The sequence below is a fragment of the Trichosurus vulpecula genome, chromosome 2 (assembly GCF_011100635.1).
Source record: "Trichosurus vulpecula isolate mTriVul1 chromosome 2, mTriVul1.pri, whole genome shotgun sequence".
NCBI lineage: Eukaryota > Metazoa > Chordata > Mammalia > Diprotodontia > Phalangeridae > Trichosurus > Trichosurus vulpecula.
Genome location: NC_050574.1, coordinates 326,797,456 through 326,816,236, shown reverse-complemented (window position 1 = coordinate 326,816,236; position 18,781 = coordinate 326,797,456). Strand labels below are relative to the sequence as shown.

The 18,781-nt window shown below is 36.0% G+C and overlaps 1 protein-coding gene across 2 annotated transcripts in view; it reads right to left on the bottom strand.

Moving 5' to 3' along the window:
- Positions 1-18,781, bottom strand: part of RYK (receptor like tyrosine kinase) — a 124,018-nt gene that overhangs the window by 86,289 nt on the left and 18,948 nt on the right. For both annotated transcript variants that reach the window (XM_036746613.1, XM_036746614.1), the window contains exon 2: positions 16,942-17,063. In XM_036746613.1, the coding sequence (XP_036602508.1) occupies positions 16,942-17,063 (122 nt within the window). The remainder of the gene's footprint in view (positions 1-16,941; positions 17,064-18,781) is intronic.

Below are 18,781 nucleotides of genomic sequence, written 5' to 3'. Positions count from 1 at the left end.
TGGACAGTTTTAAATTGAGGACAGCTTACTGGAAAAGTCAGTCTCAGAAAAAGAAGAGAGAAAATGGGAATAATAATTGCACCTATTTCATAAGGCTGCTGTGAGGATCAAATTAGTTAACATATGTAACATATGCAAAGTGCTTTGTAAACTTTAAAGTATTATATTAATGTTAGCTATAGAGACCAAACTGCACTACTTCTATTTTACAGATAAGAAGCACAGAGGTTAAGTGACTTGCCCAGGGTCACATAATAAATGTGTCTGAGGCAGAATTCAAACTTAGGTCTTCCTGACACCAAGTCCTGGGCTCTATCCACTATGCCATTTAGTTACCCAAACTGAATTCGTTATCTTTCCCCTGAAACCCCTGCCTCTTCTTCCCAGGCTCCCAACCTAGTTGCCATCCACTAGTTCTCTCACCCTACATATGCATTCTGTTGCTAAGGCCTGTCAAGTTTGCTTTCATAGCATCTCTTGAATATGCCCCCTTCTCTCTTCCGACACTCTGCCACCCTTGCATAGGCCCTCATCACCTCAGGCCTGGCCTAGTACAAAAGCCTGATGACTGGTCTGCCTGTCTCATGTCTCTCCCCACTCCAGGACCTCCTGCACTCAGTTGTCAAAGGGATCCTCTTAAAGAACAAACCTGACCACATTATACCTCTATTCGATAAATTCAAGTAGTTCTCTTTTACCTTCAGACTTAAAAGGTGTTTTAAAGCCTCTTATAAACTAGTCCCTTCCTACCTTTTTAGTTTTCTTCCATTTTACTCCCTTCATTTCCCCAACTCCCACAAGTTTCTTTGATACAGGAACACTGGCTTCCTTGCTGTTCCACACACAAGACAATCCATCTCCCAACTCAATACATTTTCAATGGCTTTTCCCCCAGGCTTGGAATCTCTCCACATCTCCACCACCTGGTTTCCTTCAAATCTCAGCTAAAGTCCCACCTTCTGCAAGTAGCCTTTTTTCTAAAATTTCCTTAGCCTTAGTGCCTTCCCTCTAAGATTATCTCACTCAGGCAGCTAAGTAGCAAAGTGGATATAACTTGGTCAGGAGTCAGGAAGACCTGATATTACAAAAATTATTTCTAAAAATTGAGAAAGAAGGGATTCTGCCAAACTACTATTATGAGACAAATATAATGCTGACACCTAAACTAGAGAGAGAGAAAGAAAAAGGAATCTACAGACCAATATTCCTAATGACTCAAAACAAAAATATTGAATAAACATTAGCAAAGGGGTTATAATAATACATTTTAAAAGATTATGTAGTGCCATATCAAACTACCAAAGATTATTTTACAGAGCTAGAAAAAATACTAAAAATCATCTGGAAGAACAAAAGGTCAAGAATATCAAGGAAATTAATGAAAAGAAATGCAAGGGAAGGGTGACCTATCCATACCAGATGTATTATAAAGCTGTATCACAAAGCTGCAATCATCAAAACTACTTGGTACTGGCTAAGAAATACAAGGGTGGATCAGTGGAATAGGTTAGATATACAAGATACAGTAGTTAATGACTATAGTAATCTATTGTTTGATAAACCCAGAGACTCAAGCTTCTGGGATAAGAACTCACTATTTGACAAAAACTGATGGAAAACTGGAAAACATTACAGCAGAAAGTAAGCATAGACCAACATCTTACAGTGCTTACACCATATACAAAGATAAAGTGAAAATGGGTACATGATTTAGACATAAAGGATGATATCATAAGCAAATTAGGAGAGCAAGGAATAGTTTACTTATCAGATCTACGGAGAAGGGAAGAATTTATGAGCAAACAAGAGATACAGAACATTATGAAATACAAAATGGATAATTTTTATTACATTAAACGAAAAATGTTTTGCACAAACAAAACCAACACAACCAAGATTAGAAGGAAAGCAGAAAGCTGGTAAACAATTTTTACATCCAACATCTCTGAGAAAGACCTCATTTCTCAAATATACAGAGAAATGAGTCAAATTTATAAGAATACAAGTCATTCCCCAATGGTCAAAGGATATGAACAGGCAGTTTTCAGATGAAGAAATTAAAGCTATCTATAGTCACATGAAAAAATGCTCTAAATCACTATTGATTAGAGAAATGCAAATTAGAAGAACTCTGAATTATCAGATTGGCTAATAGGACAAAAAAGAAAAATGATAAATGTTGCAGGAGATGTGGAAAAATTGGAACGCTACTGCTTTGTTGGTGGAGTTGTGAACTCATCCAAACATTCTGGAAAGCAGTTTGGAACTATGCCCAAAGGGCAATCAAACTGTGCATACCCTTTGATATTAGTGATAGTAGTGATACCACTGTTAGGTTTGTATCCCAAAGAGATCATAAAAAAGGGAAAAGGACCTACATGTACAAAAATATTTATAGCAGCTCTTTTTGTGGCGGCAAAGAACTGGAAATTGAGGGGATGGCTGAATAAGTCATGGTATATGAATGTAAGGGAATACTATTGTGTTATAAAAAATGATGATCAGGGGAATTTCAGAAAAACCTGGAAAGACTTACATGAACTGATGCTGAGTGAAGTGAGCAGAACCAGGAGAACATGTACACAGTAACAGCAACATTGTGAGATCACCAACTTTAATAAACTTAGCTCTTCTCAGCAATACAATGATCTAAGACAATACCAAAATACTCATGATGGAAAATGCTATCTACATCCAGAGGAAAAACTATGGAGTCTGTATATAGATCAAAGCATACTATCTTCTCTTTTTTTCCTTTCTCATGACTTTTCCCTTTTTTCTGATTCTTTTCACAACATGACTAATGTGAAAATATGTTTAATATGACTATACATGTATATAGCCTGTATCAGATTGCTTGCCATCTTGGAGGGGGTAGAGAAAGGAAAGGGAAAAATTTAGAACTCAAAATCTTATAAAAGTGAATGTCAAAAGCTAAAAATAAATAAATGAAATAAAAGATTATATATTATTAAAAGGTTAGAATTATACCAGGAATGCAGAGTTGGTCAATTATTATGAGTTATAAACATAATAGTTCAATAACAAAAATAGCAAAAATCACATAGTTGTACCAAAAGATGTACAAAAAGTTTTTGATAGCATACAATACCCACTTCTGTTAAAAAAAAAAGCATTCTAAACAGATATCCCTTCAAAGAATAAAAAAGTATCTAACTAAAACCAGGAAGTATTATTATCTGGAATGGAGACACACTAGAGACCATTCCAATAAAATCAAGGGAAAAAGCAAGGATGCCCGTAACACTTGCCTACTGTAGTCTTCTATTATCAAAGAACTTCTCTTCCGCTGGGAAAGTATAATGAGTTCATAATAAATTTCCAAATCCCCAGAACTAGCTCTGAAAACAACAGTGTGAAAAAGACTAAAGCTAGAGATAGTGCCCCTCCTCAAGAACAGAGCCCAACTTTAACATAAAGTTCAAAGTCAAGAAATAGAATGGAAAATGTGAGCAAATAAACAAAAACCTGACCATAAAAAGCAGATCAAGATGTAAACCACACACAAATACATATAGATCAAGACACAAATTCAGAAGACAATCTTTCTCTCTTCTTTCTCTCTCTCTCTCTCTCTCTCTCTCTCTCTCTCTCTCTCTCTCTCTCTCTCTCACACACACACACACACACACACACACACACACACAATATAGCTACAAGCAAAGCCTCAAGGAAAAATAATGTGAATTGGACATAAACCCAGTAAGAATTTCTGAAAGTTTAAAATAACAATTTACAAAATCAAAGAGTGATAGAGGAAAATTTGGGAAAAGAAATGGGATGAACTTACCTATAAAACACAAGCAGAAAGCAGAATGGATTAGAAACCAGAATCCAACAATATGCTGTTTACAAGAAACACACTCGAAAAAGACACACACACACACACTCTCACACACACACACACACACACACACACACACACAATTAAAATAAGGAGCTAGAGCAGAATCTATTATGCTTTACCTGAAGTAAAAAGGCAGGAGTAGCAATCATGATCTCAGACCTACGCAGAAGCAAAAACAGACCTAATTTAAAAAGACAGGCATGGAAACTACATCTTGCTAAATCTTGCCAAGAGGCACCACAGAAAATGAAGTGGTATCAATTCTGAACATATATGCATAAAATGTCATAACATTCAAATTCCTAAAGGAAAAATTAAGTGAGTTACAGCAGGAAATAACACAGCAAAACCATACTAGAGAGGGAACTCAACTTTATCCTCTCAGAGCTAAATAAATCTAACCATAAAATAAATAAGAAAGAAATTGAGGAGATAACAAAATTTTTGAAAACTTAGATATGATAGACCTCTGGAGAACACTGAATGAGAATAGAAAAGAGCAGACCTTTTTCAATAGTGTTGAGCCTGAAGTCATGAAGACTCATCTTCGTATTTTCAAATCCCTCAGACACTAGTTACTGATCCTAAGCAAGTAATTTAATCCTGTTTGCCTTAGTTTCCTCATCTGTAAAATGGGCAGGAGAAGGAAATGGTAAACCATTTCAGTATCTTTGACAAGAAAACCCCAAATGAATTCACAAAGAACCTGACACAACTGAAAAATGACAGAGCAATATAACTTTTTGTCAGCTGTACAAGGCACTTTCACATAAACTGACCACATTTTAGTGCACAAAAACTTCACAGTCAAATGCAGAAAAGCAGAAATGTTAAATGCATCCTTTCAGACCACAAAGCAATAAAAACTTAATTCAATAAAGAAAGGACCATAGAAGTAAAGAGTATAAATTAATTGGAAACTAAATAATCTAATCCTAAATAATGAATGGATCAAAGAACAAATCAAGAAATAATAGTTACAGCAGAGAATGAAAGAAAACTTACAAGGAAGCAAAGACAAGATGGACAGCCCTCAGCACAACACGTAGTATTTATCATACAGGCTTTCTATCCTGAAATGAAAGTTTACTTCTACATATTTTGAATCCTCTTTTATATTTTGCTATGCACATGATATGCCTTTTTTTCTTTTCTTACTTTGTATTTAAGTTTATAATATGCTTTTTCTTTTTTCTGTTTTGTATTTGAGTTCTGGTGTTTGAGTCTAAAATAAAAAAAAATCTCATTCAAAAAAAAAAGAATTGATAATTTCATTAAAGAGAATGACAACAAGACAAACCAAAATTTGTAGAATCCAGTCAAAGCTGTATTTAGGGTAAATTTTTTATCTCTAAATACATCCATCAATAAAAAAAAGAAATAGCAGATCAATGAATTAGGCATGCAACTAAAAAAAATTAGAAAAAAGAAATTGTAAATCCCCAATTAAACACAGATATAGAAATACTGAAAATCAAAGGATAGATTAATAAAATTTAAATTTAAAAAGCCTATTGAACTAATAAAGCTGGGAGCTGATTTTATGGAAAAAATAATAAAATAGATGAACTGGTTATTTTGATTTAAAAAAAGAAAATCAGTATCAAAAATGAAAAGGATAAATACACCAACAATGAAGATGAAATTAAAACAATTTTTAGAAGTTGCTTTGCACCATTAAAGGCCAGTAAAACTGTCAATCTAAGTTAAATGAATAAATATTTACAAAAACGTAAACTGCCCAGATTGACAGTAGAAATAGAATACTTAAATAATCCTATCTTAAAGAAGACATTCAACAAGTCTTAACTGAGCTTCCTAAGAAAAAATCTACAAGACCACATGGATTTACAAGTGAATTCTATCAAATATTTAGGGAACAATTAATCCCAACACTATATAAACTATTTGAAGAAAAATACGTAAAGGAGTCCTACCAAATTCCTTTTATGATACAAGTGTGGTTTTGATACCTAACCTGAGGAGAGCAAAAACAGAGAAAGAAAACTACAGAACAATTTCCCTAATGAAAGTTGATGCAAAATTCTAAAATAAAATGCTAGGAAGGATATTACAGTAATATATCATACGCTATGACCAGGTGGAATTTATACAAGGAATGCAGGGCTGGTTCGCTATTAGGAAAATTATAATTGACCATATTAATAACAAAAAAATTATCATATCAATAGATGCAGAAAAAGCTTCTGACAAAATACAACACCCACTCCTATTAAAAACATTAGAAAGCATAAGAATAAATGGAGCTTTTCTTAAAATGTTAAGTAATATTTATCTAAAACCAAGAATAAGCATTATCTGTAATAGGAATAGATCAGCAGGGAAACAAATATGTCCATTGTCACCACTATTATTCAATGTACTACAAATACTAACTATTGCAATAAAACAAGAAAAAGTGAAGGAATAAAATAGGCAATTACTCTTTGCAGATAATATGATGCTACACTAAAAAACCCTTGAGAATCAACTAAAAAATTAGCTGAAACAATTAACAACTTTAACAAACTTACAGGATATAATATAAACCCACATAAATCATCAGCATTTCTACATATTAACAACAAAACCCAGCAGCAAGAGATAAAGAGAAATACATTTAAAATAACTGCAGACATTATAAAATATTTGGGAGTCTACCTGTCAAGACAAACTCAGGGACTGTATGAACACAGTGACAAAACAGTTTTCACACAAATAAATACAAATCTAAACAACTTAGAGAAATATTAATTGCTTGTGGGTAGGTTGAGCCAATACAATAAAAATGACAATTCTGCCAAAATTAATTTACCTATTTCTTGCCATACCAATCAAATTACCAAAGAATTATTTTATGCAGCTAGAAAAAATAATAAAATTCATCTAGAAGAACAAAAAATCAAGAATATCAAGGGAATCGATGAAAAAAATGAAAAATAAGAAAGACGGCAGCCTAGCAGAACCAGATTTCAAACTATAATACAAAGCAGTAATCATTGTAATAACCTGGTACTGGATAAGAAATAGAGCAGTGGATCAGTGGAACAGATTAGGTTCACAATACACAGTAGTGAATGCTCATAGTAATCTAGTGTTTGATAAACCCAAAGATTCAAGCTTTGGGGGCAAGAACTTACCATTTGAAAAAAACTGCTGCAAAAAGTAGAGACAAGTATGACAGAAGCTAGGCATAGACCTACATCTCACACTATATACCAAGATAAGATCAAAATAGGTATACGACTCGGACATAAAGTATGATATTATACAGCAAATTAGAAGAGCACAGAAAATCTTACCTGTCAGATCTATGGATAAAGAAGAATTTATGACCCAACAAAAGATAGAGAGGATCACTGAAAGTAAAATGGATAATTCTGATTACATGAAATTTAAAATTATATACAAACAAAATGAAAAAAGCCAAAATTAGAAGGAAGGCAAAAAATTGGGGATGCAGGGATTTTACAGCTAGTTTCTCTGTTAAAAGGCCTCATTTCTCAAACATCTAGGGAACTGAGGCAAATTTAGAAAAATAATATCCACTCCCCAACTGATAAATGGTCAAGGTATATGAACAGGCAGTTTTAAGACAGAGAAATCAAAGCTATCTACCACAGTCATACTAAAAAAAATGCTCTAAATCACTGTTGATTAGAGAAATGCAAATTAAAATAATTCTGAGCTACCACCTCATACCTATTAGATTGGCTAACATGACAGAAAAGGGAAATAACAAATGTTGGAGAAGATATGAGAAAACTGGACCTCTAATGCAGTGGTGGTAGAGTTGTGAAGTGATTCAACCACTCTAGAGAAGAATTTGGAACCATATCCAAAGGGCTATCAAACTGTGCATACTCTTTGACCTAGAAATAACATTATCAGGTCTGTATCTCAAAATCATTAAAGAAAAGAGAAAAGCCCCATTATATACAAAAATATTTCTAGCGGGTATTTTTTTGTGGAGACAAAGAATTGGAATTGAGAGGATGCCCATCAATTGGGAATAGCTGAACAAATTGTGGTATATGATTGTGATGGAATACTACTGTGTTATAATAAATGACGAGGGGGACACTTTCATAAAAATTTATGAACTCATGCAAAGCGAAGTGAACGAGAAGATTGTACACAGAAACAGCAATGTTTTCAGGAAGATCAACTGTGAAAGACTTAGCTGCTCTGATCAATACAAAAATCAAAGAAAATTCTAAAAGACCCAGGATGAGAAATGCTATCCATATCCAGAGAGAGTACTGATGAACTCTTGAGTGCAGACTGAAGCGTACTTTTTTCACTTTGTTTTCTTCCTTTCCATTTTCTAACACAGCTAATATGGAAATACGTTTTGCATGACTTCACAAGTATAACTGATATCATATTGTTTGCCTTCTCAATAAGGAGAGGCGCATGAGGGAGGCAGAAAATTCTATGCTCAAATTTGTTTTTAAATGAATGTTAAAAATAAATTTTTTAAATGTTTAAAAAAGAAAGTCAAACAAGGAGAGCCAAGTTGGTGGAATAAAGGCAGGGACTTCTCTGAGCTCTCCCAAATTCTCTCCAAACAACTTTAAAATAATGCCTCAAAAAGAAATCTGGAGTAGTAGAACCAACAAATGGACAGGGTGAAACAATTTTCCAGCCCAAGACAACTTAGAAGTTTGGCAGGAAAGGTCTATCTCACTGTGGTGAGAGTGGAGAGCAGTCCAACCCAGACCTCATCCTGGCAAGCCAGCAGCAGGCCTTTGGGGCAACTGAATTGCAAGCAGGGGCTTCTGGAGCTCTCAGCCCACAGACAACAAGGGGGTTGGAAAACTGGTCAGAAGGAGATTAAAAAGGACCCTGTGCTAGTACTGGGTGCAGGACTCTGTTGCACTGCTCATATGTGGATCTGGGTTGCAGTCCCAGGTCAAGAGAAAGTACTAGCATACTAGGTCATGCAACTTCAGGGGAGTAGGGGCTTTGGTCACAGTTCCAGGGTGGAAAAGCGTACTTGTGGTTACTCAAAGACCAGAGCAAAGGCCAAGAGAGCAGTGACCATACCTCTCCTTAGATTGTACTACCTTGGAAGATATGAAAACTTACAGATGCCCAGAACTAGCTCTGAAAACAGCAGCATGAAAAACCTAAAGCTTTGGACAGTACCCTCTCCACCCAGGAGCCAAACTTAACTTTAATACAAAGTTAAAAGTCAAGAAATAAGCTGGAAAAATGCGCAAACAAAAAAGAACCTGACCACAGAAAATTACTACTGTGACAGAGAAGATCAAAGCACAAACTCAGAAGAAGAAAATAAAGTCAAAACTGCTACATCCAAAGCCTCAAAGAAAAATGTTAATTGGTCTCAGGACTAAAAGAATTCTTGGAAGAGCTCTAAAAGGATTTTTTTTTAAATTAAAGAATTAGAGAAAAAAAAGGATGCAAGAAAACCTTGTAAAAAGAGTCAACAGCCAAGTAAAGGAGGCTTAAATACTGAAGAAAATAACACTTTAAAAAAGAGAACTAGATGGCAGCCGGAAAGCAAGGACTTGCATGAGCTCCCCGCCAGGTCCCTCCAAAAACCTATTTAAAAAATGGCTTGGAACAAATTCTAGAACTGCAGAAGCCACACAATGGCAGAGGGAAGCAGGGCTCCAGCCCAGGGCAGCCTGGATGGTCGCTGGGTGAGGTCTATCGTGCATGGAGCTGCGAGTGGAACAGAGCCCAGCGTGGGTGGCAGCAGGACCAACCAGACCAGGAGCTGCTCGGAAAAGGCCCTAGTGAGCTGAATCAGTGAGCTGTGGCAGTTACCAGACTTCTCAACCCACAAACACCAAAGACAACAGAGAAGATTAGGGGGAAAAGCTGCGGGGGACAGAGTGAAAGTTCCGGAATTCAGTCACTGCCCCAGGGGCAGTGGAGGTGGTGCAGCTACAGAACTACAGCTGCAGTTGCTTCCAGCCCCAGGCCCACCTGGTGGGAGGAATTGAGTGGTGGATCAGAACAGGAGTGCAGAGTCAGCTTAAGATCTGAGTCAGGTCCAGGTTGGTGGTTCTTGGGGGAGGAGGAGTGCTGGTGTGGCAGAGCTTGCTGTGTAGAAATAGCTCTGAAAACAACAGCGCATCCCCTCAAGCTTGGAACAAAGTCCTCTTCACTCTACATGCAGTCATACCCCAACGAAAAACTCAAGGGTCAAGTAAGTTGGCTGGGAACATGGCCAGGCAGCAAAAAGGGACTCAGATTCAGAATCAGACTTTGGAATCTTTCTTTGGTGACAAAGAACACCAAAACATGCAGCCAGAAGAAGTCAACAAAGTCAAAGAGCCTAAATCAAAAGCCTCCAGGAAAAACATGAACTGGTCTCAGGCCACGGAAGAGCTCAAAAAGGATTTGAAAAAGCAAGTTAGAGAAGTAGAGGAAAAATTTGGACGAGAAATGAGAATGATGTGAGAAAACCATGAAAAACAAGTCAAGGACTTGCTAAAGGAGACCCAGAAAAATACAGAAAAAAATACTGAAGAAAATAACACCTTAAAAAATAGACTAACTCAAATGGAAAAAGAGCTCCAAAAAGACAAGGAGGAGAAGAAAGCCTTGAAAGGCAGAATTAGCCAAATGGAAAAGGAGGTCCAAAAGACCACTGAAGAAAATATTACCTTAAAAATTAGATTGGAGCAAGTGGAAGCTAGTGACTTGATGAGAAATCAAGATATTATAAAACAGAACCAAAGGAATGAAAAAATGGAAGATAATGTGAAATATCTCACTGGAAAAACCACTGACCTGGAAAATAGATCCAGGAAAGATAATTTAAAAATTACTGGACTACCTGAAAGCCATGATCAAAAAAAGAGCCTAGATATCATCTTTCAAGAAATTATCAAGGAGAACTGCCCTGATATTCTAGAGCCAGAGGGTAAAGTAGAAATGGAAAGAATCTACTGATCGCCTCCTCAAATAGATCCCAAAAAGAAAACTCCTAGGAATATTGTCACCAAATTTCAGAGCTCCCAGATCAAGGAGAAAATACTGCAAGCAGCCAGAAAGAAACAATTTGAATACTGTGGAAACACAATCAGAATAACACAAGATCTAGCAGCTTCTACATTAAGGGATTGAAGGGCTTGGAATATGATATTCCAGAGGTCAATGGAGCTAGGATTAAAACCAAGAATCACCTACCCAGCATAACTGAGTATCATGCTCCAAGGCAAAATATGGATTTTCAACAAAATAGAGGACTTTCAAGCTTTCTCAGTGAAAAGACCAGAACTGAATAGAAAATGTGATTTTCAAACACAAGAATCAAGAGAAGCATGAAAAGGTAAACAAGAAAGAGAAATCATAAGGGACTTTCTAAAGTTGAACTGTTTTGTTTACATTCCTACATGAAAAGATGATGTGTATAACTCATGAGAACTCAGTATTAGGGTAGCTAAAGGGAATATACATACATACATATATATATATATATATATGTGTGAGTGTGTGTGTGTGTGTGAGTGTGTGTGTGTGTATGGAAAGAGAGAGAGAGGGCACAGGGTGAGTTGAATATGAAGGGATGATATCTAAAAAAAATAAAATCAAATTAAAGGATGAGAGACAGAGAAAGAGAGAGATAGAATGGGGTAAATTATCTCGCATAAAAGTGGCAAGAAAAAGCAGTTCTGTAGGAAGGGAAGAGGGGGCAAGTGATGGGAAATGAGTGAATCTTGCTCTCATAGGATTTGACCTGAGGAAGGAATACCATACACATTCAATTGGGTAACTTACCCCACAGGAAAGAAGGAGGAAGAAGATAAAAAAGGGGGAACAATAGAAGGGAGGACAGATAGGAGGAGGAGGTAATCAAAAACAAACACTTTTGAAAAGGGACAGGCTCAAGGGAGAAAATTGGATAAAGGGAGATAGGTTAGGAAGGAGCAAAATATAGTTAGTCTTTCACAACATGAGTATTGTGGAAGGGTTTTACATGATGATACGCATGTGGCCTATGTTGAATTGCTTGCCTTCTTGGGGGGGGGGGGGAGGGAAGAGGGGAGAGAATTTGGAACTCAAAGTTTTAAAAACAGATGTTCAAAAACAACAAAAAAAAGTTTTCGCATGCAACTAGGAAATTAGATACACAGGCAATGGGGCATAGAAATTTATCTTGACCTATAAGAAAGTAAGGGGAAAAGGGATGGGAGGGGAGTGGGGTGACAGAAGGGAGGGCTGACTGCGCAACGCGGTAACCCGAATATATGCCATCTTGGAATGGGCGGGAGGGTAGAAATGGGGAGAAAATTTGTAATTCAAACCCTTGTGAAAATCAATGCTGAAAACTAAATATAATAAATAATTTTAAAATAAATTAATAAAAATAAAAAACAGAACTGGCCAAATGGTAAAAGAGGCACAAAAATTCCCTGAAGAAAAGAGTTCTTTAAAAAGTAGAATTGGCCAAATGGCAAAGGAGGTATAAGAGCTCACTGAAGAAAATAGTTCCTTAAAAATCAGAATTGGGCAAGTGAAAGCTAATGAATCCTAGACACAATCTTTCAAGAAAAAAAAAATATTTATATATACACGCGCACACACACACACACACTCACACACACACCCTGATATCCTAGAACCAGAGGGTAAAACAGAAAGAATTCACCAATCACTCCCCAAATCAGATCCCAAAATGAAAACTCCTAGGAATATTTAAGCCAAATGCCAGAGGTTCCAGGTCTAGGAGAAAATACTGTAAGCAGATAGAAACAAACAATTGGAGTATCATAGAACCACTGTCAGGATAACACAAGATTTAGCAGCTTCTACATTAAAGGATCAGAGTTTGGAATACGATGTTCTGGAAGGCAAAAAAGCTAGTATTACAACTAAGAATAACCTATGCAGCAAAAGTGAGTATAGTCCTTAAGGCGAAGAAGGAGACATTTAATGAAATAGAGGACTTTCAAGCATTCCTGATGAACACAACAAAGCTGAACAGAAAATATGACTTTCAAATAAAAGACTCAAGAGAAGCATAAAAAGGTAAACAGGAAGGAGAAATCATAAGGGTTTCAATAAGGTTAAACTGTTTACATCCCTATATGGGAAGATGATGCTTATAACTCCTAAGAACTTTATCACTTTATCATTATTAGGGTAGTTTACATAAACAGAGGGCAGGGTGTTAGTTGACTAGGATGGGATAATATCTAAAAAATAAAATTAAGGGGTGAGAAAGAGGGGTGCACTGAGAGAAGGGTAAAGGAAAATGTAGAAGGGAAGATTGGGAGTAGAGAACAATGCTTGAACCTTATTCTTATAGGAAATGGCTCAAAGAAGAAATAACACACACTCTATTAGGTATACAAATCTATTTTACCCTTCAGGGAAGTAGGAGGGAAAAGGGATAAAAGAAGGGGGTTAGGGATGATATAAGGGAAGCCAGATTGAGGGAAATGACAGAAGCAAAAGAGTTTTGACGTGGGACAGGATAAAAGGAAAGAGAGAGGCTAAAGAAGGGGGAAATAGGATGGAGGGAAATATACAGTAATCACAACTGTGAAAAAAAATGTTTATGGTGAGTTTCTCCAGAAAAGGCCTCAAATATCAAATACATAGGGAACTGAGCCAAATTTAGAAAAATAATATCCATTCCCCAACTGATAAATGGTCAAAGGATATGAACAAGCAGTTTTCAGATGAAGAAATCAGTCACATGGTCACATTAAAAATTATCTAAATCACTACACTACTAATTAGAGAAATGAAATTAAAACAACTCTGAGTATCATCTCACACCTATTAGATTGGCTAATATGACAGAAAAGGAAAGTGACAAAAGTTGGAAGAGATATGGGGAAAATGGGACACTAGAGTGCTGGTGGTAGAGTTGTAAACTGATCCAACCATTCTAAAGAGTAATTTGAACCTATGCCCAAAGGGCTATAAAATTGTGCATAATCTCTGATTCAGCAATACCACTACTTGGTCTGTACTGAAGGAAGGAAGGAAGGAAGGCCTATATGTACAAAAATATTTAGAGCAGTTCTTTTTGTAGTGGCAAAAAAGTAGAAACTGAGGGGATTCCCATCAATTGGGGAGTGACTGAATAAGTTGTGGTACATGATTATGATGTAATACTACTGTGCTATAAGAAATGATGAGCAGGATGCTTTCAGAAAAACATGAACTGATGCAAAGTGAAGTGAGCAGAACCAGGAGAACATTGTACACAGTAATAGTGATACTGAACGATGATCAACTGAATGACTTGGCTATTCTCAGCAATGTATAATAATCTACTAAGACAATCTCAAAGAATTTGTGATGAAAAAAGCTATTCAGCTCCAGAGAAAGAAGTGATGGAGTGCGAATTCAGATTGAGGCACACTTTTTTTAACTATTTTTTCTTGGTCTGTGTTTCCTTTTACAACATGACTAAAATGGAAATATGTTTTGCATGACTGTATGTGTATAACCTTTATCAAATTGCTTGCCTTCTCAATGATGGGGGAGAGGATGGAGGGAAGGAAAGGATTTATATCTCAAAATTTTTAAAAACTAATGTTAAAAACTATTTTACATGAAACTGGAAAAATACAAAGAAGTACACATAAACAAAAAAAAAAGAAGAAAAGGCTACTGTTTAACCTAAGAGAAGAGTAACTTAAAACATTAGTCTAACTTAAGGAAAGGCCTTGGTCTCCCTCCCTCTACTTCTCTCTACACATGCCACTACACAATGAGTCAGCAACTTTTTTGGTGTTGAGAATCAATAAAAAGTCCAGGCAATGTATCTATAGATACACATTTGTATATATACATATATATGTATATGTGTGTATGTGTGTATGTTTTATGTGTGTGTATTTCAATAGCTGAGCTAAACTTCATACAGTACAGAGAGAGAGAGGGAAGAAAAGAAAGGAAGAGAACAAAAGAAGAAGAAAGAGTAAGGAAGCATATACATTTGCTAGGTAATGGCAGCATACCACTTTTTAAGTCCTTCAAATAGAACAGAACAGGCACAAAACAGTTAAAAGAATACAAAAGTCTCAATTTCTCTTAGCCCCTAGCATTCTGTGAAAGCTTGGCAATCCAAAGCATTTAGTTCATAGAATTACACAGAAGCTACGCATACAACAAATGGCACCTAAGTTAAACAGATCTATTTATTATTTATTTAAAGTCTATTTTTATAGACCAAAAATAATCAATAAAAACTGATTTATATCCAAAACCTTTTGGTTCTGTTAACCCACCTACCCAAAAACACACACATCAAGCTGAAGAGAAATGTAAAACTTTTTAGGTGGAAATTTCATGCCCAGACAAATGGAAGTAACTTCTGCTAGTATACAACAAACTAGTTTATGTCAATCAGAAATATTCAGAGTAACCTTGGGGACTCAAGGGCCTTCTCTCCAACTCCATTCATACATCTTACCATGAAATATGTCTCCACAATGCCCTGCTTCTACAGGAAATGCATTTACTCTTAACGTGGATAGCTGCTATGCTACATCACTAAATGCTCTACTGCCTTCACTTTCAGCTATCTTCTCTGAACGAGAGCAAGAGAAAAGCATTTGAATTACATATTAGCAAAGTTAACTGGAGAATGAAGACTCATCAATAAAAAAAAAAGAAAAATTTCAAGACTGATTCAACAAGAGACAAAGCATAAACCTAAGTCCCACAAACAAGTATGTTTCAACCATCAGTGATTCACACACTGGAATATTCATTACCAGTACGAGCTGCTACATGGATTATTTAAATCTTAGTAACAATATATGTGCAAGATTACTTCTGCCCTCAAAATTCAATGCCATTTTCCCATAATTATCAAGACAGAATAGATGAACAAGTGATAGGTGCGTATACTACCTGAATATGTCTAAACATGTTTACAATCCTTCACAATTTGATCCTAACCTATGTTTCTAGTCTCATTGGATGTTGTTCCTTCTATCATTTGATACCATCAGATTAGCCTTCTCTCTTCTCCTCACAAGAAAATTCTCATTATGGTAATTTCACACTTGGCCATTCTGTATATCCTCTTCTCCTTCTCTACTCCACCTGAGATGGCTCTGGAGGAGAAAGTGAGGCTGGTGACTTTTCACAGCCCTCCCTCACTCAAATCAAAGTCAACTGCATGTCAAGTCATCATCTCCCTGATGTCATGGTCCTATTCGAGAACAAAGGACAAACCACACAACAACCCTACTCTACCCCCAACATATCTTTCAATCAAGTGACACTGGCCTTCTTGTTGTCCCTCAAGACACTTCATCTCCTGAATCAGCATTTTCACTGGTTGCCTTCCCCCCCACCCCTGACATTCATGGAATGCTTTCCCTTCTCATCACTAAGTCCTGGCTTCCTCCAAGTCCTAATTAAAATCCTACCTTCTATAGGAAATCTTTCCCAATCCCTCTTTAATTCTAGGGCCTTACTGCTTGATTATCTTCAATTTATCCTGAATATATCTTGTTTGTACAGTTGTTTGTGTGATGTCTCCCCATTAGAATTGTGAGTTCCTTGAGAGCAACAACTTTCTTCTACCTTTCTTGATATCCCCAGTTGCTTAGCACAATACCTGGTACATAGTAGGTTCTTAACATTTACTGACTCGTCTTCTCCACTGGAATATAAGTTCTTTGAGATGATGGATTGCTTTATTTCTTGCACCTAGTAGGCACTCAATAAATATGTGTTAATTGAACAGATCTTTTAAACACTGCATCTCTAAGTTCTCCAACCAAGTAGCTATATTCTGAAGCATATAATAACTACTGGGTCAGTTTTTCCCTCTTTTAGCTAGATAAACATCAAAGTTTGAAAAGTACAAAAAGGCTATGGGATATTCTAATGATTTAAACTAGTGAATTCCTAGGTCTGGGGGACACTATAAAAGATTAGACTTAAGATCTAAAATCAGCCCTTTATAAATTGGAAAACAAGCACAACCATGTTGCTGAACGTTTCAAGAACTTTTTCTGGATTAGGAACCACAGATTTCATCTCATAAAAGTCAACTTTCATTCCTTTTTATGTATTGCTCTGTAATCGAACTTACATAGTGTTAATTACTTTCTTACCTTGGATTTAGCATACCATGTGAAGTGAAGGTAATTGGTGTCACTGGGTACTAGCAGGTTAAAGGATAGTGCGTAGTGATTAATAAGATCATTTCTCACATAATAAAGTTCTGCATCAATACCTAGAAAAACAAAAATAAGAAAATGGTGAAAATTTACAAACAATAAAGTAGGTTAATAATAAACATGAGTTATTTCTATTCACCAGCCTCCTTTGATCAGCCTCCTTTGAGTATGCCTCTAATTATGTCACTTCTCTGCTCAAAACCCTTGAATAGTTCCCTATCACCACCTAAATAAAGTCAAAACTCCCTAGCATGGCATTCAAGACCCTATAATTCTAGGGCTACTCTACCTTTCCAGCCTATTCACTAATCAAGTCAAATTGGCAAATATTAGGTACCTAATTCATTCAAACCACTGCCTAGTCAAATAAACTTTGTCTTTCAGACTGTAAGCTATCCATAAGATTGTACAAATCTGTGAAGACTATTTTCCATTTTTAAGACAGCTTTCATGGATGATGATGATAATAATAATAATGATAATAACAATAATAAATAATTCTTAAATCTCATCTCCAACTCAGCTTAATAAAAGATGTCAGTAAGAACATAACCACCTCTCTCATGCATTTGTTTCAAACTGCTACACTCTGTATCAAGTTTCAAGTCAGAGGATAAAAGAAAAACAAATTGGGTGACAAAAAAGAGGAGGAGGAGTAGGTGAGGCCAATAAAAAAAGTAAAAAGGAGATGAAAAAGAGACTATTATGCTACTTCCAAATACAAACCCTTAAAATTGCTACTTTGGCACAACTTTTGTCACAAAATGGATACTTAGAACTAAAAAATAAAAATCGCTACTTTGGCTTTGCTTCTGTCACTAAATAGATACTTAAGTTTGAAGTAAAGGCCTCTATAACCAATAGTGGAATCAATTAACATGGAGAGGGAAAGATGATGTTAAGTATTCCCTAAGAACCCTAAAATTTTCAGAGGTCCTAAAGAGAATCAAATAAGACAGAGGGCATAGGAGTGGTTTTGTTATATTCTGATGTTCTTAGAAGAAAGGATCGAGGAGTGGGGGCAAAAAATATATTAAAGAATTAAGGAGCAACGGTAGGGGAAACTCACATAATTATGGTACACAAGCAGAAATCTACACAGACAAGTAAAGGGCTAGGGGAGTGGACATCAACTGAACTTCACTTTTAAATGAACTTATCAAAGGACAGTAGAATACACTTCTGTCTACAGAGAGAGAGACAGACAGAGCGAGAGAGAGTGAGAGCGAGAGCGAGAGAGAGAGAGAGAGAGAGAGAGAGAGAGAGGATGGATAACTATATTCAACTGAATAGGGAAAGATGAAGGAAAAGGGAGAAGGGAAAGGAGAGAATAAGAGAGGGTAGACTCTAGGAGTTACTCATAAGTAAAACAAACTAAATTTGGAGGATAGATTTAGAAGATAAAAGGAAATAAAAGGTAAGAATCTGTGATAAAGAGGAGGTGGGTAAACAAAGAAAGTTAAAAAAAAACCATAAGAGAATTGTATGGAGGGGAATACACAAAGATCATAACTGTGAAGATGGATGAGATGAACACAATAATAATAGCATTTATATAGCACTTTGAAGTTTATAAAGCACTATATATACATATATATATAAATATATACCTACAAAATAGAAGAGATAGAACGGATTAGAAAGCAGAATGCAACAATATGCTGTTTACAAGAAATACATTTGAAACAAAGATTGACAGAGTTAAAAGAAGTTGAAAAAAAATCTGTTATGTCTCAGCTGAATCCAAAAAAGAAAGAGTAGTCATCATGATATC